The following is a 26,131-nucleotide window of genomic DNA, read 5'->3' as shown; positions in this document are numbered from 1 at the left end:
ATATGTCGGAACATCTTGCAGATCAAAAATAGCGTATATTATTGGCGACTACCGCTCGCTGGCAAACCATTTTATCTTTAACCTGCATACATTTGGTATCCACCTAGATATTTACTTAATTAAAGAAGTTATATATAGAAACGATTCTTTTAAACGTCTGACACTATTGCTTTGTAGCAAACTGCGGCACAAAAAGATCGCCGATCCAGCGATCACTACCAGTCGAAAACCAAAAGTGAGAATGCTGTCTATATTATAGTACTGCAATAGTGGAATCTCCTCAGCCTTGATTCGCAAGTGGGATACATCCCTGTTTCGAAGGACGTAATCTGTCCACCAAACAGCCGTATCCAAAGGACTCATGGGTCGATCCCAAAAAGTGTTTGACATATTTCGGGCCCTCAGAGCATAATTGGGGTTCTCAATCAGAAGCCGAATGGTGGAAGTCAGGGTATCTGCATTCAGGGAGTTGATGTCCAAGACTTTGCCCATGCCTGCTAATTGCGCCCATTCCAAATTTCCAAACCGGTCAAAGAACACCGGCAGTCCCAGCATCGGAACTCCACTGTGAACCGCCTCCATCGCACTCAGCAATCCTCCGTTTGTGATAAAAAGACGGACTTTGGGATGTTCCAGAACGTGACGTTGAGGTGCCCTTTCCATCACATATATGTGATCCGATATATTGGGCATCTTAAAGATCTCGTTCTTCCAAACAATCCGCTGTTTCAGCTTAGTGAAGGACGTTATAAGTGTTTGCTGAATGTCCTCCGGAAGAAACTTCACCATGATGTCCAGGCCCATTGAGAAATAAATCACTCCGTGCTCCGCCTCGTCCATAAATCTTTGCAGCTCAATGTCACACGGTTCGGGTGGCTCAATGAGATGCAGACCTCCCACCTCGACAAGATTGGGTACATTGGATCGCACCCTGCCCATGCTGAAGTGGTTGTTGACTAAGATCACAGAGAACCTGTGCCGCAGCTCATAGAATTTCTGATCCGAGTAGCCAAAGTACTTTTTGAAGAGGCGCAACTGAGATGGCAGCATTATCAATTTCACCAGCAACTTCTCCTCCGTGATATGGATCCAGTTACTAAGCCTGCTCGTCAAAGAGATTTCCCTGGAATAGCCGATGTGAGAAATAGGCTCGTACACTCATAGAAAAAATCAAGAATTTCGATGTCAATTCAAGAACGAACGATGTCAAAAGTAGGGTAAATTCGAATTTTTTTGATTCAAGAACGAAAGGCTATATTCAAGAACGAATTATTCAATCCCGAATTTCTACATTTGAGAATGAACGTCATCAGTCCAAGTACTCAAAAGTGTTTGAAGAAAGAGCGAAAGATATTAATTTGAGTACGAAAAATTCTTAATGCAAGTATGAAAGTTTCTTAACTTAAATTTTTTTAAAAAATGATTTTTTTTGTCTCTTTCTCTTTTTTTTCTTTTCTCTTTGACTCCATATGAAATTAGAATGAAAGAGAATATAAATTGATAAATTGATATGTAGACGCATTAGCTGGTTGCGCCACACTGGCATCACAATTTGATGTGTACTACGCCCGTATCAGAATTCGCAGCAATTTGTTTGCAATCAAATAGCTTTTATTTGCTATACTTTTGAGGTCAACTAGATAAAAATTTAAATAAAATTGAACGTTTGAAAAAAAAAACATAAAAAACAAAAAAAAAAAAAATTTATAACTTTGTCTGGGATTTGAGCTCGGGTTCTTAATAGCTTACCCAATGTTTGATGTTCCAAGACACTTACCCCCTAGGCCAATCATTTTAAGAACGAAACATTCTTGTTTTAAATTAATAGTTCTTGTTTTTATGTTAAATTAACAGTTTTTAATAGAGTTTACTGTTTTTAATAATTCTGATATTATTTACAAACACTATAAGCAGGCATAAAGCGAAAAATATCGTTTTCTCTATGTATTAAAAAAAACATTTTAAAATATTATTATCAAGTATGACTCGTACTTATTCTGTACACGTTCGGTCTAAAAATTTTAAGAATTATTCGGGCGATTTTCAAGAACGTTCGTGCTAAAATTATTCGTTCTACTTTTTTCTGGGTGTAGGATTACGAAGTTAACAGCTGGCCTTTCAAGCCGCTAATTCCACAGAGAAAAAATCTATTAAGTTAATCAATCATTAGATGTTTTTTAGAAAAGCTTATCATTAAATTAAAAATCGAAATAACGAAATAACATATTTTTCACAAGATAGATTCCAATTGACAAAGCTATTTTATCTCTGGACATTTTTTGTTAACTTACTAACGTCAAGGCAGAGGCCAGAAAGCGGAATATTGTTATGACAATGTGAAACAACGAAAGAAAACTTAATGTTGGTATGCTAATGTAGAACCAATTTTTGTATTTTTTGTACATTAATTTAAAGGGGAAACTGTATATGACTGGGTTGGTTTTTTCTCTGTATTTTCTTATTGCGTGGAAACGGAGCCGGAAAAGAAGCACGACACATTAAGCGCGCCCTACCTTTCCGGCCCCGTCAGCCGCTATCTTCATCTGAAGAAGGCACTCCACCTGCTGCTCCTGCTCGTCCTGCACATCCTCCAGATGTTTCCTTGCCGCACAGTGCCCGCAGCCAAGTCGAAAGACAACTGCGGCTTTTATTGTTTCCGCTGTTGACATTATGGTAACACGGATTGGTGTTACTATTATTTTATTGATGTATGTTTGGGTTTACAATGAGGAGTTACAAAGCGTGCGTGCAGCTTAGCCGAGAGCCGGAAGAAGAAAGAGCCAGAGATGTGTTTCTTAGAACATATCGATCAAAGAGATAACAATAAATATCGTAGCTAAGTTCTTAGTTAACAGCTTTTCCGCTAGATGGTATTTTAACTTGGGCCGCCACAGTACTCCCTCTCCAGTGACGACGTCACGATACGTTAAATTGTACTCGCTTGTTCTGATAGGTTCGTGGCTGTACAGCGATCTCAGGTTGAGCATCCTGCTGTGTGTCGGTCCTAGCTAGAAAGGCCGGTTTTATTCGATCCACGGAGACAGCTACTTCCTTGCCGTTGACATTTAATGTGAAAACTCGGTCGCTGTTGCGATAAACGACTTCAAAAGGTCCTGAATAAGGCGGTTCCAATGGTAGTTTGACGGCATCGGTCCGAATAAATACATGAGAGCATTTGTCTATTTCTTTTAAGCGGAACATTTTTTGCTTGCTGTGGTGCGCAGAAGGAGTCGGACGAATCTTTCGCATCAGGTCACGAAAATTGCCAATGAAGGTTGCAGGATCCACGTTTACATCGAGATCTTCAAAAAATTCATTCGGCATGCGGATTGTTGTTCCATATAGCATCTCCGCAGCCGATGATTTAAGGTCCTCTTTTAAACAGGTACGAAGTCCTAGCAGAACGATGGGTAGCAGTTCCGGCCAAGGAGTGCTTGAATGGCACATCATCGCAGCCTTAAATGATCTGTGCCATCTTTCGACCATTCCGTTGGACTGGGGGTGATAAGCAGTCGTGTGGATGTGTTCGCTGCCCATGAGGTGGGCCAGCTCCTTGAACAGCGCTGATTCGAATTGAGTGCCTTGGTCAGTTGTTATTGTTTTAGGTGTTCCAAAACGAGCAACCCATTGTGACCAAAAAGCTTTAGCCACCGTATCAGCCGATATGTTTGTAAGAGGGACAGCCTCCGGCCAGCGAGTAAATCTGTCTATCATGGTAAGGCAGTACCGAAAGTTTTGATGGAACGGCATGATGACGATGTCCAGATGAACATGGTTGAATCTGTCGCTGGGAACTGTGATCTTTTCTGGAGTCAGATGATTATGCCTGCTTATCTTGGCACGTTGACAAGAAAGACAAGTCCTGCACCACTCAATGACGTTTTTCCTCATTTCCGGCCATACAAATTTTTGCTTAATTTGTTGCAGAGTGGATCTGCCGCTCGGATGTGAGAGACTGTGAGAGAAAGAGAATATTTTATTGCGAAGAGCAGTGGGTACATAAGGACGAACGTAATTTGTTGATATGTCGCAGTAAAGTGCGATGTTGTCATCGTAGCGTATTTTTTGCAGCTGAAGCGAAGTAGTTCCTTGCAGTAAGTTTGGGAGCTCAGTATCGGTTGCCTGCGCTTCCTCGATTTGCTTTAGGCTGACAGAGACTGGCATGGTAATAGCACATAGTCTGGAAAATGCATCCGCGACTACGTTTTCAGATCCCTTGACATGTATGATCTCGGTCGTGAACTGCGAAATGTAGCCAAGATGACGAAGTTGCCTGGGTGACGCTTTTTCAGGCCGTTGCCTAAATGCATACACGAGAGGCTTGAGGTCTGTCTTAATGCAAAATATTCGAACTTCAAGGCAGTGCTTGAAATACTTGATGGCTTCATAAATGGAGAGCAACTCTCTATCGTATGTGCTGTAATTTTTCTCAGTGTCGGTTAATTTTTTTGAGAAAAAACCAAGGGGTTGCCAATGACCATTGACCAGCTGTTCTAGTGCAGCTCCGATTGCGACATCAGAAGCATCACATACGAGAGCCAGTTGTGCTTTTGGAAAGGGATGAGCCAGTAGTACCGCATCCATGACGCTTTGTTTACAAGAATCGTAAGCGGCAACTCGTTCTGGTGTCCATTCGATCGGGCGTTGGTCGTTTTTCTTGACGTTCCTAAGAATTTCTGAAAGAGGAGCCTGGATGTGTGACGAACGAGGCAGGCATCTCCGATAATAATTTATTATGCCGAGGAATCTTCCTAGTTCGTTGATTGTAGAAGGCCTCGTATAGTTTTTTATTGCCTCTACCCGATTACTAGGAGGTTTGATTCAGTGCTCGTTAATGGTATAGCTTAGAAAATTCACCTCTATCTGGGCCAATTGACACTTGCTTATGTTTATGCGAAGTCCGTGGTTACGAAGGATCTCCATAACGGTACGCAGATGTTTTTTGTGTTCCTCAAGGGAACTGGACATTATCAGAATATCGTCAATGTAACAATAAACGAAATCGATGCCACGGAAAATGTTATCTATAAACCTTTGGAAAGTTTGTGTAGCGTTTTTAAGGCCGAACGGCATATAGAGGAATTCAATAAGGCCAAAAGGTGTACAAACAGCGGTTTTAGGGATGTCACACTCAGCCATTGGAATCTGATAATACGCTTTTACTAGGTCGAGAGTAGAAAAGATCTTTTTCCCGTGTAGTTGCTCCGAGAAATCGTGGATATGAGCAATTGGATAACGGTCAGGTACCGTTATCGCGTTGAGTTTGCGATAGTCCCCACAAGATCGCCAACTTCCATCTTTTTTGCTCACCATATGTAGCGGGCTTGACCACTGGCTTTTAGAAGGACGACAAATGCCCTTTTTAAGCAAGAAGTTAATTTCTGACTTTGCGGTTAAAAGTTTCTCACCAGATAGACGGCGCGGACGATCGGAGACTGGGCTTCCTGTAGTGTCAATGTAGTGTTGTATATCCTGATGATTGCTTCCCTTCGGTGCTGGAACAGTAACGTCCACAAATTCCTGCAACAGAGTTTGGAATCTGTGTGCACCTTGAATGGTAGACACAGAGTGATGTACAGCGTTGGAAAGCGTTGGTGTCGATAGATTGGTGTTCGCATCGATGAGTTTTTGGCCCTTTACGTCGACGAGGAGATGAAAGTGGGACAGAAAGTCTGCACCAATTATAGCTACTCCGGTGTCAGCAACGATAAAAGGCCAGATAAGGTTACGCCGTAGCCCAATGTTCAGGTCAACTGGCATGCTTCCGTAGGTGTGGATGACTGTTCCGTTTGCTGCATATAAGACAAGGTCGGTTTGTTTTGTGTGATGCCTTGCCCGTGGGCGGGGAACAACAGAAACCACGGAGCCCGAGTCGATAAGGAATCTTTGGTGGGAGTTGCGGTCGGTAATGTAAAGACGGACTTCAGATAAGATTGCTGACTGGACGAGCTTTTCGCTGGCGTTGGTTGTACTGCCACCCTCCAGCGATGAAGGTGACAGCGGCATTAGTTTAAAAGGTGCGCAAGAGAGCAAGGAGATTTGCACTTGCGAGCATCATTTCCAAAACGACGATGATAATAGCAAGGTTCAGCTTGTGGATCGCCAGGTTGTTGTAATGGACCATCAGAAACTGTTGCCGATTGAGAGCGTTGTTGTGAAGCGGATCGGTGAAATGATCCACGAGTTTGACTGGTGGAACGATTACTCGATTGAATTCGCTTAAGGTCAGCTTGCATCGTATCAACCTTTTTTGTCAGCGCACGTAGAGAGTCTGCGATGTCCTTGATAGATTCCGGACGAGCAACTGCATTCACCGAAGCGGTTCCGGCTACGTCATCTGCAGAGATGGCGAACGTGTTGGAAGATCCGATGGTTTCAAGCATTTTGTCTGCCACTTTGGCCAGTTTCTCAAGGTCGGTCTCTTCCCAGACGGTTAAAATCGGACGAATATTCTGAGGCATTTCAGAAAGAAACAATGTACGGATTATTGGTTCGCTGCTGGATTCCGGTGCCAGCCGACGCATGTGAGCTAGAATCTGGGAGGGCTTCAGGCCAGAAGTTCCTCCACCTTGCAGTAAACGCCGTAGTTTTGATTCTGCTGACTCTGCAAATTTGTCGAGCAAGCGAGCTTTCAGCGTGTCAAACTTGTTTGCGACTGGAGGATGCGTGACTAAATCCTCGACGGCTAAAACGACCTCCGGATCCAAGTTAACGGTGATGTGATCAAATTTGTCGTCGTCATTGTTAACGCCGTGCAAACGAAATGAACGTTCCACCTGGGCGAACCATAGTTGAGGATTGCTGCTTGTAAACTTTGGCAAGTGGACTGTTGCCCGTGCCATTGGTCCAGTGTTCGCCGCTTGTCCTGCAGTAGAATTCATTTGTAAAGCCTCCACCTGAGCTTGAAACTCTCGAATCCTGGTTTGCAGTTGTTGTTGCTCGTCGGGCATGTTCTCGTCGCTCTCGAAGATTAGCTTTCTGGGTACTAAGGATCGCAAGTTATATCGAGGTTCGCCGGGCATAAACTTCGTTGTGTTGGTAGCGTCACTTTTTGTGACTATATGTATGTGTCTCCGTTGCAAAATGTTTGCATGTGTAAGTGCATAAAACTCAGTGTGGGCAAATTTTTAATTTTGCGACAGTTTGGCTCAATTAAAAAGATTTTTGCCATATACTTAGCTGAAATCTACTATCGGGGTCACCACTATGGTAACACGGATTGGTGTTACTATTATTTTATTGATGTATGTTTGGGTTTACAATGAGGAGTTACAAAGCGTGCGTGCAGCTTAGCCGAGAGCCGGAAGAAGAAAGAGCCAGAGATGTGTTTCTTAGAACATATCGATCAAAGAGATAACAATAAATATCGTAGCTAAGTTCTTAGTTAACAGCTTTTCCGCTAGATGGTATTTTAACTTGGGCCGCCACAACATTATCACGGCAGCGACACCTGCCGGGCGGGGTTGGCGAGCGTTTTATTGTTTGCCGCTTGATGCAATGTGACAGCACGCCCTTATTCCAGCACCTTCGTAGTCTGCGTGCGAGGATGGCAGGCGTTTGCACACCGCTAACAGTCAATATTGCGCATACGCCCAGCGCTATAAAATTCCTTGCCATAAAACGAAAGTATCGAAAAATATTTGCGTACAAATAATAAACTTTTCCGCTTAGAGGGCGTTAACTAATAATATCCCCTAGAGAGCGGCAGTAGAAAAATGAAAAACCCTCTAGATGGCCATATCAGCGCATGCGAATTGGGGGTTACTCAAAAAGGGATGGCTATAGAGTAAGCTTATCAAGAGAAAGGGAGCACACTATTGTACAAGATGAAAGAGTCAACAGAAATCGTCTTGAGAAGGGATGTTTTTGAACATAATTTCCCTGTTGGCGCAAGTAAGACAAAATCTTTAGACTATCAATTTCGATTCAGATAGTTATCTTAACATATACATATGTTATCAACTAATTATAATGTGATTACACTGGCGTGTCAGCTGAAACTTTCGGGGTGCTTGAACAAGTTAAGATTGGATTGTGCTCAGTTTGGGACAGCGCTCCGACATGAACAGACCAAAGGCGTGAAAATGCGGCTCAGCTGTGCTTGGCTGGCGGTCGGCCTGTTTTTGCACATGTTCCCGTACCGCCTGCACTCCGCTTTCCAGATGGTGCGACCCTTATTGCAGGGGCTAATGGAGCGGAGACACAAGGTCACGACGATCACACTTTTGAGATTACAGGCAGCCATTCCAGGAGTACACCACATTTGCGTGACAATGCTGAACAAGCATATGCAGGGTAAGTTAATGGAAACGCGGGGATAACCTCTACTACAGGTAACATCAATTTTAAATACATTTCTATTCGATGGCGATCAGTTTTTGGATTTATTGGGACACAAATGGCAGGAGGGAGGAAAAAGACAAACAACAGAATTGCAACAACAATATTTGCTGAAGAGTGTAAGAATAAAAGATTATTATAATTTTTTTATTATTTCCCAAGGGTGAGAAACTTTCAAGATAAAACCTGACGAATTAAAGTACTTATTAAATAACAACAAGGTTAACAAGGTTATTAAATTATTTGAAATATTTCTGTATGTGTGTGTATGTCTTAAAAGAATGCTTAACATTTTGACTGATTGCTGGATCGATATTCCAATTGAGCTCAACAGTAGAATGGTAATAGAAAATCGTGTCAAAATTTTAATAAAGTGAAATCACAAAAAAATCATATACATTTGTAAATAGTTTTTTGAATAATTTATAATTTTCATAGCTAATTTTAAGACAAAAAGCCCATAACTAAAAATTACAAACAAAAGCTGTTATTGGGCGATAAGGTTTGATAACAATATTTTATCAATTTTGCAAAACAATGAGCGCTCTCTTTTAATTTGGAAAACTATGAGAACATTCAAATTATCAACCTACCTTGAAAAAGCGAACTCAGCTTTTATAGGTTCGACGACAGTTTAGATTAGATTGTGGTCAGTTGTGGATGGAGTTCCGACATGGGCGGAATAAAAGCGTGAAAATGCGCCTCATATCTGCATGGTCGGCACTGGTCGTGTGCCTTTTTTTGCAACCGAATCTGTACCATGACCTGGCCCGGGCGGCCAACATACTGGGCATATTTCCATATCACTGCGAGGCCCCCTTTCTGGTCGTGCGGCCGTTGGTTCAGGCATTATTAAAACGAGGACACAATGTGACGCTAATCACACCAGAAGGCCTGCTGCCCGACATCGAGGGAGTCCGGCATTTACGGGTTTCCAAGGTAAACCAGCACATGCAGGGTAAGTCAATAAGGAGAGAGGCATTAATTTGTTAACTTAAAAGTGCTTAAAAAGAATTTTTTATTACAGAAATGCGACTACCGCTCGCTGGCAACCATTTTATCTTTAACCTGCATACATTTGGTATCCACCTAGATATTTACTTAATTAAAGAAGTTATATATAGAAACGATTCTTTTAAACGTCTGACACTATAGCTTTGTAGCAAACTGCGGCACAAAAAGATCGCCGATCCAGCGATCACTACCAGTCGAAAACCAAAAGTGAGAATGCTGTCTATATTATAGTACTGCAATAGTGGAATCTCCTCAGCCTTGATTCGCAAGTGGGATACATCCCTGTTTCGAAGGACGTACTCTGTCCACCAAACAGCCGTATCCAAAGGACTCATGGGTCGATCCCAAAAAGTGTTTGACATATTTCGGGCCCTCAGAGCATAATTGGGGTTCTCAATCAGAAGCCGAATGGTGGAAGTCAGGGTATCTGCATTCAGGGAGTTGATGTCCAAGACTTTGCCCATGCCTGCTAATTGCGCCCATTCCAAATTTCCAAACCGGTCAAAGAACACCGGCAGTCCCAGCATCGGAACTCCACTGTGAACCGCCTCCATCACACTCAGCAATCCTCCGTTTGTGATAAAAAGACGGACTTTGGGATGTTCCAGAACGTGACGTTGAGGTGCCCTTTCCATCACATATATGTGATCCGATATATTGGGCATCTTAAAGATCTCGTTCTTCCAAACAATCCGCTGTTTCAGCTTAGTGAAGGACGTTATAAGTGTTTGCTGAATGTCCTCCGGAAGAAACTTCACCATGATGTCCAGGCCCATTGAGAAATAAATCACTCCGTGCTCCGCCTCGTCCATAAATCTTTGCAGCTCAATGTCACACGGTTCGGGTGGCTCAATGAGATGCAGACCTCCCACCTCGACAAGATTGGGTACATTGGATCGCACCCTGCCCATGCTGAAGTGGTTGTTGACTAAGATCACAGAGAACCTGTGCCGCAGCTCATAGAATTTCTGATCCGAGTAGCCAAAGTACTTTTTGAAGAGGCGCAACTGAGATGGCAGCATTATCAATTTCACCAGCAACTTCTCCTCCGTGATATGGATCCAGTTACTAAGCCTGCTCGTCAAAGAGTTTTCCCTGGAATAGCCGATGTGAGAAATAGGCTCGTAAATGCTGGGGGCCGGGTTGCCTGCTAGTTCTTCGGTGAACCAGCTCACACCCATACTAATCAGGCCCATCAGAGTGGCGTTGTAGTACTCCACAAGGCCGTAAAGTGCATCCAGGTTGCTAGCCTCCATCATAATGAGATCGAACCGCTCGCACTTGTCATGGAGCATTCTTTGTACGGCATCGTCACTCAGGATATCATTGGACAAATGTGAGTATATTGTGGAAGCTACAATGCTCTCCTTCCATTTGCTAATCAAGAAGTCCGGAATTAGGTCAGAGTCTAGCATTTCTGTAATAAAAAATTCTTTTTAAGCACTTTTAAGTTAACAAATTAATGCCTCTCTCCTTATTGACTTACCCTGCATGTGCTGGTTTACCTTGGAAACCCGTATATGCCGGACTCCCTCGATGTCGGGCAGCAGGCCTTCTGGTGTGATTAGCGTCACATTGTGTCCTCGTCTTAATAATGCCTGAACCAACGGCCGCACGACCAGAAAGGGGGCCTCGCAGTGATATGGAAATATGCCCAGTATGTTGGCCGCCCGGGCCAGGTCATGGTACAGATTCGGTTGCAAAAAAAGGCACACGACCAGTGCCGACCATGCAGATATGAGGCGCATTTTCACGCTTTTATTCCGCCCATGTCGGAACTCCATCCACAACTGACCACAATCTAATCTAAACTGTCGTCGAACCTATAAAAGCTGAGTTCGCTTTTTCAAGGTAGGTTGATAATTTGAATGTTCTCATAGTTTTCCAAATTAAAAGAGAGCGCTCATTGTTTTGCAAAATTGATAAAATATTGTTATCAAACCTTATCGCCCAATAACAGCTTTTGTTTGTAATTTTTAGTTATGGGCTTTTTGTCTTAAAATTAGCTATGAAAATTATAAATTATTCAAAAAACTATTTACAAATGTATATGATTTTTTTGTGATTTCACTTTATTAAAATTTTGACACGATTTTCTATTACCATTCTACTGTTGAGCTCAATTGGAATATCGATCCAGCAATCAGTCAAAATGTTAAGCATTCTTTTAAGACATACACACACATACAGAAATATTTCAAATAATTTAATAACCTTGTTAACCTTGTTGTTATTTAATAAGTACTTTAATTCGTCAGGTTTTATCTTGAAAGTTTCTCACCCTTGGGAAATAATAAAAAAATTATAATAATCTTTTATTCTTACACTCTTCAGCAAATATTGTTGTTGCATTTCTGTTGTTTGTCTTTTTCCTCCCTCCTGCCATTTGTGTCCCAATAAATCCAAAAACTGATCGCCATCGAATAGAAATGTATTTAAAATTGATGTTACCTGTAGTAGAGGTTATCCCCGCGTTTCCATTAACTTACCCTGCATATGCTTGTTCAGCATTGTCACGCAAATGTGGTGTACTCCTGGAATGGCTGCCTGTAATCTCAAAAGTGTGATCGTCGTGACCTTGTGTCTCCGCTCCATTAGCCCCTGCAATAAGGGTCGCACCATCTGGAAAGCGGAGTGCAGGCGGTACGGGAACATGTGCAAAAACAGGCCGACCGCCAGCCAAGCACAGCTGAGCCGCATTTTCACGCCTTTGGTCTGTTCATGTCGGAGCGCTGTCCCAAACTGAGCACAATCCAATCTTAACTTGTTCAAGCACCCCGAAAGTTTCAGCTGACACGCCAGTGTAATCACATTATAATTAGTTGATAACATATGTACATATATGTTAAGATAACTATCTGAATCGAAATTGATAGTCTAAAGATTTTGTCTTACTTGCGCCAACAGGGAAATTATGTTCAAAAACATCCCTTCTCAAGACGATTTCTGTTGACTCTTTCATCTTGTACAATAGTGTGCTCCCTTTCTCTTGATAAGCTTACTCTATAGCCATCCCTTTTTGAGCAACCCCCAATTCGCATGCGCTGATATGGCCATCTAGAGGGTTTTTCATTTTTCTACTGCCGCTCTCTAGGGGATATTATTAGTTAACGCCCTCTAAGCGGAAAAGTTTATTATTTGTACCCAAATGTTTTTCTATACTTTCGTTTTATGGCAAGGAATTTATAGCCTTTTGCTACAATTCTATGTTTCTACTGCACTTAAAAACTATAAATGCTGTACCAATATTTCAGTTCGTCACTGTATAAAAAAACAAAACAATAATTTCGGTTGACTTCAAATCAAATATAAAAATATTGTGCCCTAAAAATAATTATATTTCTACACCTTTTTTGAATTTTTGACCATTATCGATGAGTTAACAATGATGAGGCTTATTAAATTGTTTATAACTGAAACAAAATAATATTAGTTATTTCTTATGGATGTTGTTGAAAGGTATGTGAAAAATAAGATACTTATAACATAGTTTTTTTTCAAGCTTACATCTTTGGAAAATCTTCATCTCTGCAGCAGTTTTCGCAAAAAAAGATGTACCGATGCTTAGTCTTTTAATAACGGCATATTTCAGCACAGAACCTTCAATACATAATTGACTGAAAGTGGTAATTGTGTTTTGGAAGCTTTTTTTGTAGCCTTAAAAAGTAGGGAACCTTTCCTCGAAAAAATGTTATGCTTAGATAACATTTCAAGGTAAGTTATTTAAAAAATAATTTTAAAACCTGCCTTTACTTCATTGACATAGTGAGATATTGGCAATATGTGCAGTACATAGTAGTCAGCTTGCCAGCCGCATGACCTCGGCAAGAATGTGGGATAATTCAGCATTTAACCTTTTACTGCCCCCGCAGGTGAAGGTGTAAAATGCCATCGCTCTCCATTTGCCCGTACGCAGTCTATGGCCTCGTAAATGCAACTGTGCGTTTTATATTTTGACTATAACTCAAAGTGCATTTCAACGGCGCCTCTATTTGCATCCTGCCGCCGTGCGGGTGGTTCCGATTGGGTGGGTTTGGGTGGAAGTGGGTGGTTGAGTGGGTAAGTGGGTGAGTTTTGTGTGGGCGGTGGCGCCGTTCAAACATGCATGAGTTGCATGAACCGGAGCCTAGAATGATGAAGTAGTGCGACCTGGCACTGCAGCTGGGGATGCGGCCCAATCAGAGATTCGGGGGGCATCGCTGGTGGGGGGCTGGCAGCCCAAATTAACTTAACACTCATAAATCAGCGTTAACGGCAACCGCAAAAAGCGTTGCATAAAAAATGGTTATGGCTCCTCTTTTCGGGTCTCTTTTTTGGAGTTGTTGTCCCTTTGACGGTCGCCCCCAAAATGGCAAAATGGGATCAGTGTGGCAGCAATGCATCGTTTCGTTCCAAATAAACAATTCACGTAAAATGCAACCGTTTGCATTGCTGAGTTGATGGCTGCAACATTTTTGAACTGGCATATCAGGCAGCAGCAATCGAGATGTCAGCACTTTGCAGAATTATGCATATATTTGAAAAGGAGAGATATTAGGGAGGTTCAACGAGAGACTGCAACCTTATTTCCCTCCCTGTTTCAAAAGTCAAGTGGATTAAAGCTTCCCGATGCTAACTTTAAGCCCCCTTTGCCCGATATCACTGATTCGAACCCAGGACAAAGAATTTCCCATTCGTTGTAACGGTCGGTCAATTTACTCCGGTTTGCCCGAAATTGCTGCCGTCAATTTGGGTAATTAAATTGTAGTGCTCAATTTGCCATCTTTTTAATCGGCATCCAATCATCGTTCCAAAGTAATTTAGATGGCTTCCAGTAAGCGTTTTTGCAGCGTGGCGATGCAGCGTGGCACACTTAATTGAGTGCGGGGAAAAAAGTGTGTGCGCAAAAACGGGTTCAATTGCAGGCGAATGCATAATAAATAAGATCAGTGACAGGCATGTAAACGCTTCCGACGGAAATGTAAATGATATCAATGCAGCCACTCGAGCTGGCAATATTTATGCACTTTTGATTCGGACCGCGGCGCGCTGAAAAGAAACGAGGCGCACTAAATCACAATTTGCCGCCAACTGGCGATGACAAAAGCCGTTCTGTCGACTTGCCTTGTCCTTGGGTAAACAAACCGCAGCAGCAGCTGGTCGTCTGATTTTTTAAGGACCTCTCACTTGAGGACTCCGCTTTCTTTCTCTTTTGTTGGCCTGGGCCATATCGGGTTTAATTTATGCGAGCAGACGGCACCGGAAGCGGAAACGCAAGTGGAAGCTGTCTAATTATTCAGCGGCAGTTAGTTAATGGAGCGTCTTTGCTGACCTCCATCCTTCTTTCTGACTTGCTGCCGCATTTGGCGTGTTCTAATCGACTGATCCTTTGGCCCACTGCAGCGTGACTCGGCAACTTTTAATTATCTTAATGGAGCTATGCGGCGTATGCGCAATATTGACTGTTAGCGGTGTGCAAACGCCTGCCATCCTCGCACGCAAGGCTACGAAGGTGCTGGAATAAGGGCGTGCTGTCACATTGCATCAAGCGGCAAACAATAAAACGCTCGCCAGCCCCGCCCGGCAGGTGTCGCTGCCGTGATAATGTCAACAGCGGAAACAATAAAAGCCGCAGTTGTCTTTCGACTTGGCTGCGGGCACTGTGCGGCAAGGAAACATCTGGAGGATGTGCAGGACGAGCAGGAGCAGCAGGTGGAGTGCCTTCTTCAGATGAAGATAGCGGCTGACGGGGCCGGAAAGGTAGGGCGCGCTTAATGTGTCGTGCTTCTTTTCCGGCTCCGTTTCCATGCAATAAGAAAATACAGAGAAAAAACCAACCCAGTCATATACAGTTTCCCCTTTAAATTTATGTACAAAAAATACAAAAATTGGTTCTACATTAGCATACCAACATTAAGTTTTCTTTCGTTGTTTCACATTGTCATAACAATATTCCGCTTTCTGGCCTCTGCCTTGACAAACTTGTTGTTAGTTAATTAACAAAAAATATCCAGAGATAAAATAGCTTTGTCAATTGGAATCTATCTTGTGAAAAATATGTTATTTCGTTATTTCGATTTTTAATTTAATGATAAGCTTTTCTTAAAAAACATCTAATGATTGATTAACTTAATAGATATTTTCTCTGTGGAATTAGCGGCTTGAAAGGCCAGCTGTTAACTTCGTAATCCTATTAGGGCACTGCCACTTTTGACGGCCCTATAGTTTCAGCAAATGTTTGCCATTGCCTTTCATTTCCGCTCCGGCCCAAAAGTTGTCAAAGGGTTCGGCAAATGGCCTAAGCGGAAAGTTGGCCGAAACCGAAACCGAAACTGAATCTGAAACCGTAAAGAAGCCGGTCTGGCCCACATAAATTGCCAGCTGCTGGTGGCAGCCACATCGCATGCCGCTGACAAGCGTCAGACTCAATAAATAACGTTACGCTGGCGGGCTGTCTATCCGTGGGCTTGTCCGTGTGCCGGCCTGGTCGAGGGGCTTCATAAATTGATGCTGGCACTGGGGATAGCTGGTGGCTGGTAGCTGGTAGATGGGTGCTCGGACCACGGCCTTGAACCGCTTTGCGGGGGGCAGTGGCCACCACTCCAGGGCCATCATGCCAGCAGCTGCTCTCCGCTCGAGTGTGGCCATTGCAACTTTAGTTTCGGCTTCAGATTGTGTGTTTGCCTTTGCCTTTGCGTTTGCGTTTTGTTATTGTGCGGCTGGCCGCAAAGTTCCGCTGCCACTTTCCACTCGACCCGAGAAATTAAAATTTATATGTCAAGCACGGCACGGCTGAAAGTTCAGCACCAACTTTGTGGCAGGCAACTTTTGTGGCACATTGAGCGCCATAATGCCAGCAATAACAATATTACGCCAGCAGCACGAGCACCACCCCCGCTTTCGCTCGAGGATAATACAAACTAATGCAAACCGAGGTCGCAGGATGAGCTGGCCGCCCCAGTGGCTCGTTCTGTTGCCATTATTGTTATTGGACTGGCGCAATGCAAACGCAAATGCAAGTGCCTTAAAGTGTCAGCTGTGGGTCGGCTCTCCGTTTCTGGTTTCTGGCCAGCCTTGCCTGCGAGGACTCTAATTGCCGGCTACAAATTCCAATTAGTCGCCCCAAATCTCTGGCGTGCGAATCGGATGCGGATGCATTGCAGTCGCAATTCGCTTGGTCGACTTTTATGAGCATAAGCGGGGCCAATAAAGCGCTCAACCTCATGCGATTATCGCCTCCAGTTCTATCTCCAACTCCACCTCCGCCGCTGCAGCTGCAGCTGCCTCTGCCCCCGAGCCGAAAAGCCGGTGAAAACAGGAATATGACCAAATACAGCCAAACCAGCCAGCACAGCCAGAGGAACTCACTGAGCTCTCGACTGTATTTGCAGCTCTCCTGCTTTTCCTGCTTTTGCCTCTTTTCCTGCCTGCCAGCTTTTAAGCGATCAAATATTTATAGAGCGAAAAATGTTATGTTGACGCGCTGGCGGCCACTTTGAGTTTTTGGGGGTCAGGAGGCGAGGCGAAACTGTCTAAATGGAGTTCAAGTTAAGTGCCGAGAATTAAATAAAATGCGGGGCAAAGCGAGTCATAAACAGAAGTCCACACCGTTTGAAAACCAGTTCAACAACCTAGTCAAGTGGCTCATATAAAAATATAAGATCTAAGTATCCTGTTAAATGGGACTCACTTTTTTTGTTGGTATATATAAAAAACAATTTGTTAGCTACATCTAAATTTAGTTTTAGTTGGAACGTTGATTAAGTTGGGTACAATTGTTAAACTATTTTCGATTTTATTAAAGCAGATTAAAATTTCATCTATAGTTACTTTAATTGAATTTCTTTAAGCCAGCGCAGCAATGCCGGCTAAAACAAATTAGATTATTGACTGGGGCACATAAATCTTTAATGACTTCGACTTTTGCCTGCTGGAACGCCTGGCCCAATGTTGCATGTAATTATTTATTTCAATTCATTAGTGTGCCCCAACCCCATTTAACCCTCGTGTGTCATGTCTAGACGCACGCATTGTTATAAATTTTAATCAACGCTACCATTTATAATTTCCAGCTGCAGCCGCAGCAGTTGAAAGCCCTTCGAAAGAGCTCCTCCTTCAAGCCCTGCTCCAACAAAGCGGGCATGCATTCTACATATTGCGCATACGCCGCGTTGTGCATGCACACAAATGTCAGCAGAAAGCCGAAGGAATGTGTGGACTTTAACTAACTGACTATGACTGCAGGCAGTGTCAGCGTTGCGTTGCGTTGCGGCATTAAGACCTCAGCTGAAATGATTACATGCCTGTTTAGATTTGTCAGTGGAGCGTAAAGCGCGGTAAGGGGTATGTCCGCTGGCAGCCAGCTCATGTATCTCACAGTTGATAAATGATCAAATTAAGCCTGGCATACAGCGCACAGCATACAGTCGACCTAGATGGAAGGCGGGGAAAACCAGCAGCAGCGGTAGCAGCTGCTCGGCATTGTCTTGCCACAACACTTTCGCTCCGGCCAAAAGAAATGTGTATAAAAGACTTGGGGCGGCTTTCTTTTCGCCCCCAAAACAACCACCCACCCCATCCCATTTTCCTGCTTGGCATGCACCACTCGTCTGAATCTTTTGCTGCTGTTGCAACCTGCTTTACTTTTGCGGCATCTTGCTGCTTACTACTTTATGTGGCTGCCTGTGTGTGCGAACAGACACACACACACTCTTTGCCAGAGATAAAATAACACGCTTCATGCTGCCTGGCACTAAACTATTTGGAAAAATCGTGCACGTTTTCATTTAGCTGAGTGCACGCGGCTGCCACAGTTGCCAGCCGTCCAAGTGGAAGGCCAAACTGCAGCCAGCAGATGCAAATGCAAGTTATCGAGATTTATGGCAAATATTTTGAGGCTGCATATGCAATAGCCGCCCATAAATTTCCATTTCAGGAGCGCTCTTCGGGCGGCCCATTAGCCAAGCTAATGAACGGCCGAGCCATGACCCTGACTAAGTAGTCTCGTTGTCTCCGATTTAATTGTCTACCGAAACATGGCATCGCAATCTAGGTCAGTAGTTTGCTGTGCCCCGGCAAGAGCTCCTAGCAAACTAATTGCAATAATTGAGCCAGAGCTGGCAATTTAAGTCACCGCCGTTGTCCCTGGCCAAACGAGGACCTCAGGAAGTGACAAGTCGCAGGCAAATAATTGCAATCCAACATGAGTATGGATAAATTAAGGCATTATGTAGTTATCTAGCTTCTATTGACTTGCTTTCTCGTAACCAAATGGTATATAATTGAATTTGCGGCCTTTGACTGGGCATAAATGCCTTAAATTGAATAGTTTTGTGAAAATTTTCTTTGCCCGTGATTAATTCAATGAAGTCCTTCCATTTGTCATTTTATGTGTGCAGAAATTTAAATAAATAATTTGAGCATGTTTGTGTGCCGTTTGTTTGGCCAGAATGTTTTATTTTCCACGGAGAGCCAGAGCTGTGAATGAAATCTGTGAGCCAGTCCAAAACGACCATCCAACATTTCTCTTGCTCAATGAATGGGCCTGTGTGTGTGTGTAAGTGTATGCGGTTGGTGGATTTGGTGAGTGTGTATCCTGCGGTTCCTGTTCCCTGAAAATATGAGCTAACTGCCTGCTGTTGAATTTATTTGCGGTTTTGCAGCAGCTCCTCTTTATCCTCCTCTTTATGCATGTGATGCAGGCGGCGAATAGCTCCTTTTGTCCTGCTGCCGTTGACAGTTTGTTGCCGTTTGTGCCGCCGTCGAGGCAGTTGAAAAATACCCAGAATTTAACTAGCCACATTTGCTGGGGAAAATTACATTTTTCTCTTCGTTCCCCTTCCAAACTTCATTTCGCTTCACGCCCTATTAGTCTAGTCGGCGATGGCGCGTTATAAAAGCAATTTTGGCAAGTTTCGAGTTGCTTCAATTTCTGTTAACGAAACTTTGCCAGATGCCAGCGCAAGTTTCCACGCCACCGCCGAAGCCAGCAACTAATTGCATTTTCTTAGAAGCTAGTTTATTCAAAGATACCTTGTCGCACATAACCGTCAGATATTTTTGCGAGTTCAGAGCCAAACAAGGCCGGCTTGTTTGTTATTTAATTATGCACACGATTACCCCCATTCCTCTGCCGCCCATAAGCGCATTATGTGTGCCAGGTAAGCCCTTTGCACTGGAAATTCGAAATGCATATTCCCATAGTCGCATATTCGCATATCATAAACACATTTAACCGCACGCTGACATGTGTAAACAATCCGACCGCAGGTACATCCGTCCGCCAAAAAGCGGGGAATATTTCGAACTTGCTACTTCTGACTGCCATGCATTACAAATTAAAAATCCCTTAAAGGGCATAATGTAATGTAAGGTTGCATTTTAGCCATATTCCATCACTAATCAGCTGATGGCTTATTTGGGAAATGCAGCCGGACTTCACTCAACGATCGGTGATTGATGATTCGTGTCGACCGTGGGAACAGCTTCATTAGGATGAGAGCTCAGCCACGCCCCCACCACAATTATAAAGGGCTTTAGGCCTGCGTCGCCTCATATCTCCATTAAAGATTTACGGCTCGGCCATGTATCTGCCATTAGGCATTCGCTTTGTTTTCGGGGGAAACAAAGAATGTGGTCAGTGGGCGTCTTATCTGCCTGTTGGTCTGTTGATTCAGACAGCCCGACTCGGTCTCTTTTGTCCTTCGGGCTGTGTGAGTAATCCTTTCTGGCAATTAGCTGGCAAATCAATGCCGCCCGTCAGCGGCTATCGGTCGAATCTTCGTGCCACGAGCACAAGCAGACTTAATTTGATTTATGCTCCGATAATTGGATGCCCGCACCCAATCGGGCAAAGTGCGACATCCAAGTGTGCCGCCGCGTCAAGGGGTCGACATTAATCCACTAATAAAAGCATGCAAGTGTTATGTGTAAACACGCACATAAACACTTGCACACACACACACACACGGATCCTTAAAAGGACAAACTTAGGGGGTGACGGGGGTAAACTCCCACATCCAGCAGCATCAACACGTTCTTGACTGAAAAACATTAAATATAATTAGAGTTGTGTTGCATCCCCTTAGCACGCAAACACACACAGACACACACAGTTCACACAGGATGCTATCCTTAACTACAGTTGCACATTAGCTGGTGCTTATGACAAGCCAACATCCCTAACTGTTTTCGAAGCACTTACAAGCTGCCTTGCACTAAGAAAAATAATAAGCCTTATTAAGAAGTTGCTTAACAACTTTAATGCAGTGATAAGTTTTGAATAAACTTCTAAATTCTTGTTTAGTACTAATATTTTTAAAAATAATATCTGATTTTTAAGGGATGAACTTAACTACTCATAGCTATTGCCACCAAGTAGCTTGCTAGTTCACTATTTAGTTTTAAGTATTCAATTTTACTAATTGCTTTTGTATATAAAGATTTTTCCCCGAGTGTCTTCTATTCAATTTACTGCAAAAGTTTTCAATTTTTCCTCTATACTTGGTACACTTTGTAAGGGAAACGTCAGGGAATTATAAGCAGCCAGCTTGTTAGTCACACTCGCTTGGCTGCCAGCTCAATTTGGCATCAAATAGCTGGCCATCAACAAGTCAGCACATGGGGATCGAAAAAAGGGAGCTGCCGAAGCAAAATCAATGAAAACAATTGGTGTTTCAACCAGGAGGAAAGCGTGCGACGACAAGGACTTGTACTCCGAATCAGGGAGGGCGGGTCGCAGATTGAATGACTGACAAATGCACTTATCTCGCAGCCAGTTGGCCGAAGCTTTTGGGGATTTGCATACGCAAGAGCCAACAGGGAAGCACACAATAACATACACACTTGACAACAAAATCCGGCCAAGAACAACAAGTAATCAAACGAAATGAAAATGCAAAAAAAAAAAACACCAGTCCCCAAAGTCCTTTGCACAAGTCCTTTAAATGCATGAATAATGGAGGCACTGGAAATCATCTCGCCCTCTCGGCGTTAGCTGAAAAGTATGCAATGAATTTCGAGTGATTGAATTTTGTTTGATTAGAGAATGAGAATAAGCAAACGTTAGAAGTCAGGCGGACAATATGGTGCCCCCCCGGCCATATTGTGCACTCTTTATTGTGCGTTAAGGACTCCGAACACACACGCCATCAGCGGAGGACATAAATAAATGTACGGCAAAATAATAATAATAATTCTCCTTGCCAGCATAGAAATCTTGCACATAATAAACAACTGCAGCAGAGCCGCACTCGAGGGCCCGGACGAAAGGGCCGGGCCTTCCATGCTTTTTAATAAAAGCAAAATGACCGCAATTGCTCTAAGGAATTGTTGGTCGGTCATATTAAAGCAGGCAGAGGGCAGCCACAGCAACAGCAGCAGCAGCATTTTGCAAGTACACATTGAAAAGGCCCGCGGGCAGCTCAGCTCAACAAAGGGGTTCGGGGCGGCAGGCAGGCAGGCAGGCAGGCTGGCCAAGTAAGACCGGGAAGAAATACAATAAAAATTACTCAACCGAATGCATCATAATGTTTATGTCAAAAATGAACAACAGCATGAATGGGGCCTTGGCCAAGTCCAACGTGCTCAGCCAGCTGGCCGGGCTAAGATGCATTTCCTGTCCCCAGGCGAAGTTGTTCTGTGCCACGAAGCAGTGGCCTCGCATTGAGAGGGATACAGCCCAGAAATACACCGGCATTTAAATTGATTATGGAAAAGGCATGTGCGGAAAACAAAACCCCGCAAAGGCAAGTATTTCTGTCCTCTCACAAAAGCGGATCGAGACGCGCAAGCCAAGTTAAGGCATTTTGTGGGTGCCACAATTAAAGCTCGACCACAACTGACAGTCTATCCAGGTGCTCAAAGCCACCTTGAATATTCTGTCGCAGCCGGCTGCTCTTGACTGCAACTTTAGGGCCGGGGTAAAGCAGAGCTTTTAGCGGCTAAACACGGCATCACATAATTATGAGGTGTCACTTTTAGAGCACCTCACTCCGTTCCCGGTTGAATGTTTTAAAGTAAACGTTTGATGGGGAATATCCGTGGAATTTGAGTTAAAACGTAAATGGAAATTAAGTTAAATATTACTGTAAGTAATTTAAAAATAACTCAGTTTTCTCATCTTCTTTTTTTGTTAAAAATAAATTACTGGTTAAGGTCCAAGAAATTCCTGAATTTGCTAGCTAGATTTAGCTTAAATAAAAATTGTAAAGAGGAAATACCATGCTTTTTTTTTCTGTAAGACATTTTTGCTTCTAATAATAAGTTTAATAATTCGAGATTTTCTTTTTGTTTTTTGAAGTGGAGAAATGAGGCCCAGCTGAACACCTTTTATGGTAATTATAATTCGACTTTTCGGGCTTACTAGGTATTCTTTAGTCGAGATATATCGTTATGTCGGCGTACGTTTGCCATTAGGCAACCTGCTCGACAAGCATCATCTCCAGCCCCATCCTACTGGCCACCAAGTGTCATAGAGAAGTGTGCTAAAACAGAGAAAAAACACATTTGCACCGGCATTTCTGTGCTGTGTATTATTCCAGTGTTTTTCATTTCCTACTCCGGCCAAACGCCGCAAAGCGCCCAAGAGCGCACTTCATTCACACTCGATGCGTACTGCCACTGGCTGGGGCGACAGTTGCCTTTACAGGTGATGGCAATGGGCATGGAAAAAGGGGGTAAATGGGAGGGGGGAGGAAAAGAAAAAATGGCTGAAATGAAACGACTTCACTCCACTCCAGGCCGACAGCCGACGGTGCTGTTTTCATGGCAAAATATTTACGATTTGGCATGTAAAGTGGCGTTTCTTGTGCACTTTTCCGGCAAATTCACACTCCCGGCTGGAGGGCCTCGGATTTAAAAGCCACCCACCTAGCCGCGCCCATCCTTTGTTTGCACTGCAATCCTTTTAATGCTCCCATCAAGTGTTTGCCTTTGTGGCAGTGCCGACGATATTTGTGGTCCCGTCGACCCCCAGGCGTTGATTGAAATAGTCGATTTGGTCCATTTGGCTGATTGAACGGATCACAGCCATCATATTTATTTCCATGAAAAATGCAGCAATTCTCCATCGCCGGCGATATCTTGGCCTGGTCTCACTGGGGAGCCTCCCTGCTCCTGCTCCTGCTCCCCAGTCGTCCTTGAGCCTTCACTGTCCTGTGTCCTGTGCATTCGCCGTCGCATCCCCTGCGCCCGTCTGTCAATTTGTCTTTTCATTTTTCTTTTGCCGCTTATTTCCTGGCGCTGCCGTTGAATGCATTTTTAATTGGCTTCAAATTTCCGGCCGAGCCCCGAGAAAGACGAGACACAAAGGGGAGTAAAATGAAATTGAGTTTTATTATTAAACGCTGGGGGGTGGTGGGCAGTCAACTCGGGAATTGATTGTAAACTTAAGAGCCGCGAGGTCGGAAATACCAACATGTCCAATTAAACGTTCAATATGATACCTTCTGCCATTTGATTAATCTTAAACAATAGTTCTGCTAAAATTTATATCTTTACTTAAGTTTATATGTAAATGTAAATCTGCTGACACCTTTACTGCTGGAGACTTTGCAATTTATTTTAATTTAAGTGCCAGCAAAATTGCCATGGGACTATCAACGGAAGCGATCAAATCGCTCTACCGCACCTTGCTGTCTGTTCCTCATAATTCAGACCACTCTCGCCCACAATTCCCTGACCTGGTCGGACAAACTTTGCCGGACTGGGGGATATCTTTCAACTTTGTCTGGGGCCGGAAAAGTGCTGGCCATTTCTCTTTCTGCCCCAGTCTTAAAATCGCACTTTGAACCACTTTGGCAGCGTTTATTGATTTCAATGATGACCCCAAATTGCAGCAATGAAAGTTGACCACGCTGCTGGGGCCTTGGCCATTGGGGTGGCCGGAAATGAGCTGATGCGATGGGGGTTTGATGAGGAGCAGGGTGAAAACGAACAGAAGGCCTTGACATTTTGCGTCCTTTGGCGTTTCACGAGAGAGCTTGTAAAAGTATTTAATTAAAATGAAACGCAATCACACCCACACTTTGACTAGGACGCACATAGATAGTACAGCACACACTGAACGTGCTGGGAGCTCACTTAATCCATATGCACTTCTGGGGAATACCTTCGCTGCTGCATTTTGCGGCAATAAATTCAAAACCAACTGCGTGTGATGCTCAACAAACTAGCAAACTAACACACACCCAGGCAAATGGGCATAGACAGGCAAATGCACACACACCCGCACAGACACACAGGCATTTGCCTAGAAACACTCATACGCAGTGTGGCCCAGTGCAGTGCTGATCTCTCCTGTGGGCTCCTCTGCCTCTGCACATTTTTGTTACCAAGATTTTAACTGTCAGCAAGTTGGGCGACTTAATTTGAATTTACGGCACCGCCAGGGGCGCATCTCGCCTCTCTGTCGCTCACTAGCCCCCTCTCCCTCTCTCCCAGGGGGAACCTAGCTATTATTTTGCACAAACAGTATTAAATACTGGGGTTTCTGCTACTGCAACTCGTTTTGCTCCTGGCTCTATCTCTTTTTCTGGTCTCCAGGTCGGGGTCTGTCCAAGTAAACCTGTGTTCGTGCCTGCTCCATGGCCCACTGGCTGTGTGTTTGTGGGTGTGCGTTGTGTGTGGGTGACAATAATATTCAAATTCTACTCTGTTGCAGTTCCAGTGAGCGGTGGGCGGCAATGGGCGGCGGGTAATGGCCGCTGGGCGTGGCAGTGACACTTTTACACTCCATATATCTGCCTAGGAAGTCGCCACTCGCCTGGTTACCCCTTCAAGTGCACCGAAAAAACTGGCTAACGAGATAATTTCTGTTACTTTGCAAACTAAAATTAAAAAAAAAAAAAAATTGAATTAAAATTTTTAAGTCTTCAAGCTTTTCAAGAATTTTTTTAAATATTACAAAAAAGCATTTAATTAGTCTTATTTCAATTAAGATACGGTAGAGAGTTGAATTTATAAACTTTTATGTTCTGTATTCATAGATGGTTTTTCAAAATGACAATCAGCTTTCCTTACAGTTTTAATATTAAACGTGGCTCAGTACAATGTTTTTCTAACTTAAGTAACAAATAAACCACTGTTATGTGTATTTATTCTGTGAAACCAGATTATGGTTTTGGTTAAGTGTAGGACATAATTTAACTCTTTGTATGGCTATACAACCATTTATTTGGCTCTTAGTAGTAAATGAAAACATTTTATTTGGTTCACAATGATTATAAATATGTTTGTGGCTTATAAATAGCTCCGGCACGACTTTCTGCAAGTGCACTTCTGAAGCCCCGCTTGCGTTTTCATATTTATGTGTCTCCTGATAGCGCCGCTGCAGTCAAAAGTTTTTCTTCTAGCTCTGCGCTTGTGTGTGCCAGTGTGTGTGTAGTGTATGTATGGGGTAGTGTATGTATGCTAATACTTTGGCGCACATGGCAGGGCGCTATTATCGCGACTGCCACTTGGGCGTCGAACTTCCGTTCTGCTCCTGCGGCGTTCCTTTTTCCTTCTGGAAATAGAGGATCTGCCGGCACTGAGTTCTCAGCACCGAGCACTGAACAGGGAACACTGAACACCGAACACTGAACACTAAGCACGGAGCCCTCTGCTCGATGGCAGCTCAGCCCAGAAGCATTTGCAATTTCGGTTTGCATTCGGGCCACAGTCTCCCTCAGTCTGTTTGCTGAATGTTGTAAAATGAATTTTACTTCATTTTGATATGTTCTCCCAGCTGGTTTTAGCACCAGGCACATAAATACATCGGCGGGGGAGGATGTGTGGGGCGTTCGTTTCAGTTTGTTTT

The 26,131-nt window shown here is 43.6% G+C and overlaps 1 protein-coding gene and 1 long non-coding RNA gene across 2 annotated transcripts; one reads left to right on the top strand and one right to left on the bottom strand.

Moving 5' to 3' along the window:
- The first annotated feature begins 8,062 nt into the window (after nucleotides 1-8,062).
- On the top strand, nucleotides 8,063-9,475 carry LOC121467620. The gene is made up of 3 exons (XR_005977692.1): nucleotides 8,063-8,295; nucleotides 8,376-9,298; nucleotides 9,368-9,475. It is a non-coding gene; the product is annotated as an uncharacterized LOC121467620 (long non-coding RNA).
- Nucleotides 9,378-11,377, bottom strand: LOC108147071 (UDP-glucosyltransferase 2-like). Its single transcript, XM_017273360.2, has 2 exons — nucleotides 10,841-11,377; nucleotides 9,378-10,771 (listed from the first exon to the last, which is right to left on the bottom strand). The coding sequence occupies exons 1-2, from the start codon at nucleotides 11,136-11,138 to the stop codon at nucleotides 9,438-9,440; spliced, it is 1,632 nt and encodes a 543-aa protein (XP_017128849.2). The 5' UTR covers nucleotides 11,139-11,377; the 3' UTR covers nucleotides 9,378-9,437.
- Between the last annotated feature and the right edge of the window lie 14,754 nt (nucleotides 11,378-26,131).

This window comes from Drosophila elegans, unplaced genomic scaffold (genome assembly GCF_018152505.1).
Source record: "Drosophila elegans isolate 14027-0461.03 unplaced genomic scaffold, ASM1815250v1 contig_476, whole genome shotgun sequence".
Classification (NCBI taxonomy): domain Eukaryota; kingdom Metazoa; phylum Arthropoda; class Insecta; order Diptera; family Drosophilidae; genus Drosophila; species Drosophila elegans.
The sequence above is the reverse complement of the archived record's forward strand: the minus strand, read 5'-3'. Positions and strand labels throughout refer to the sequence as shown.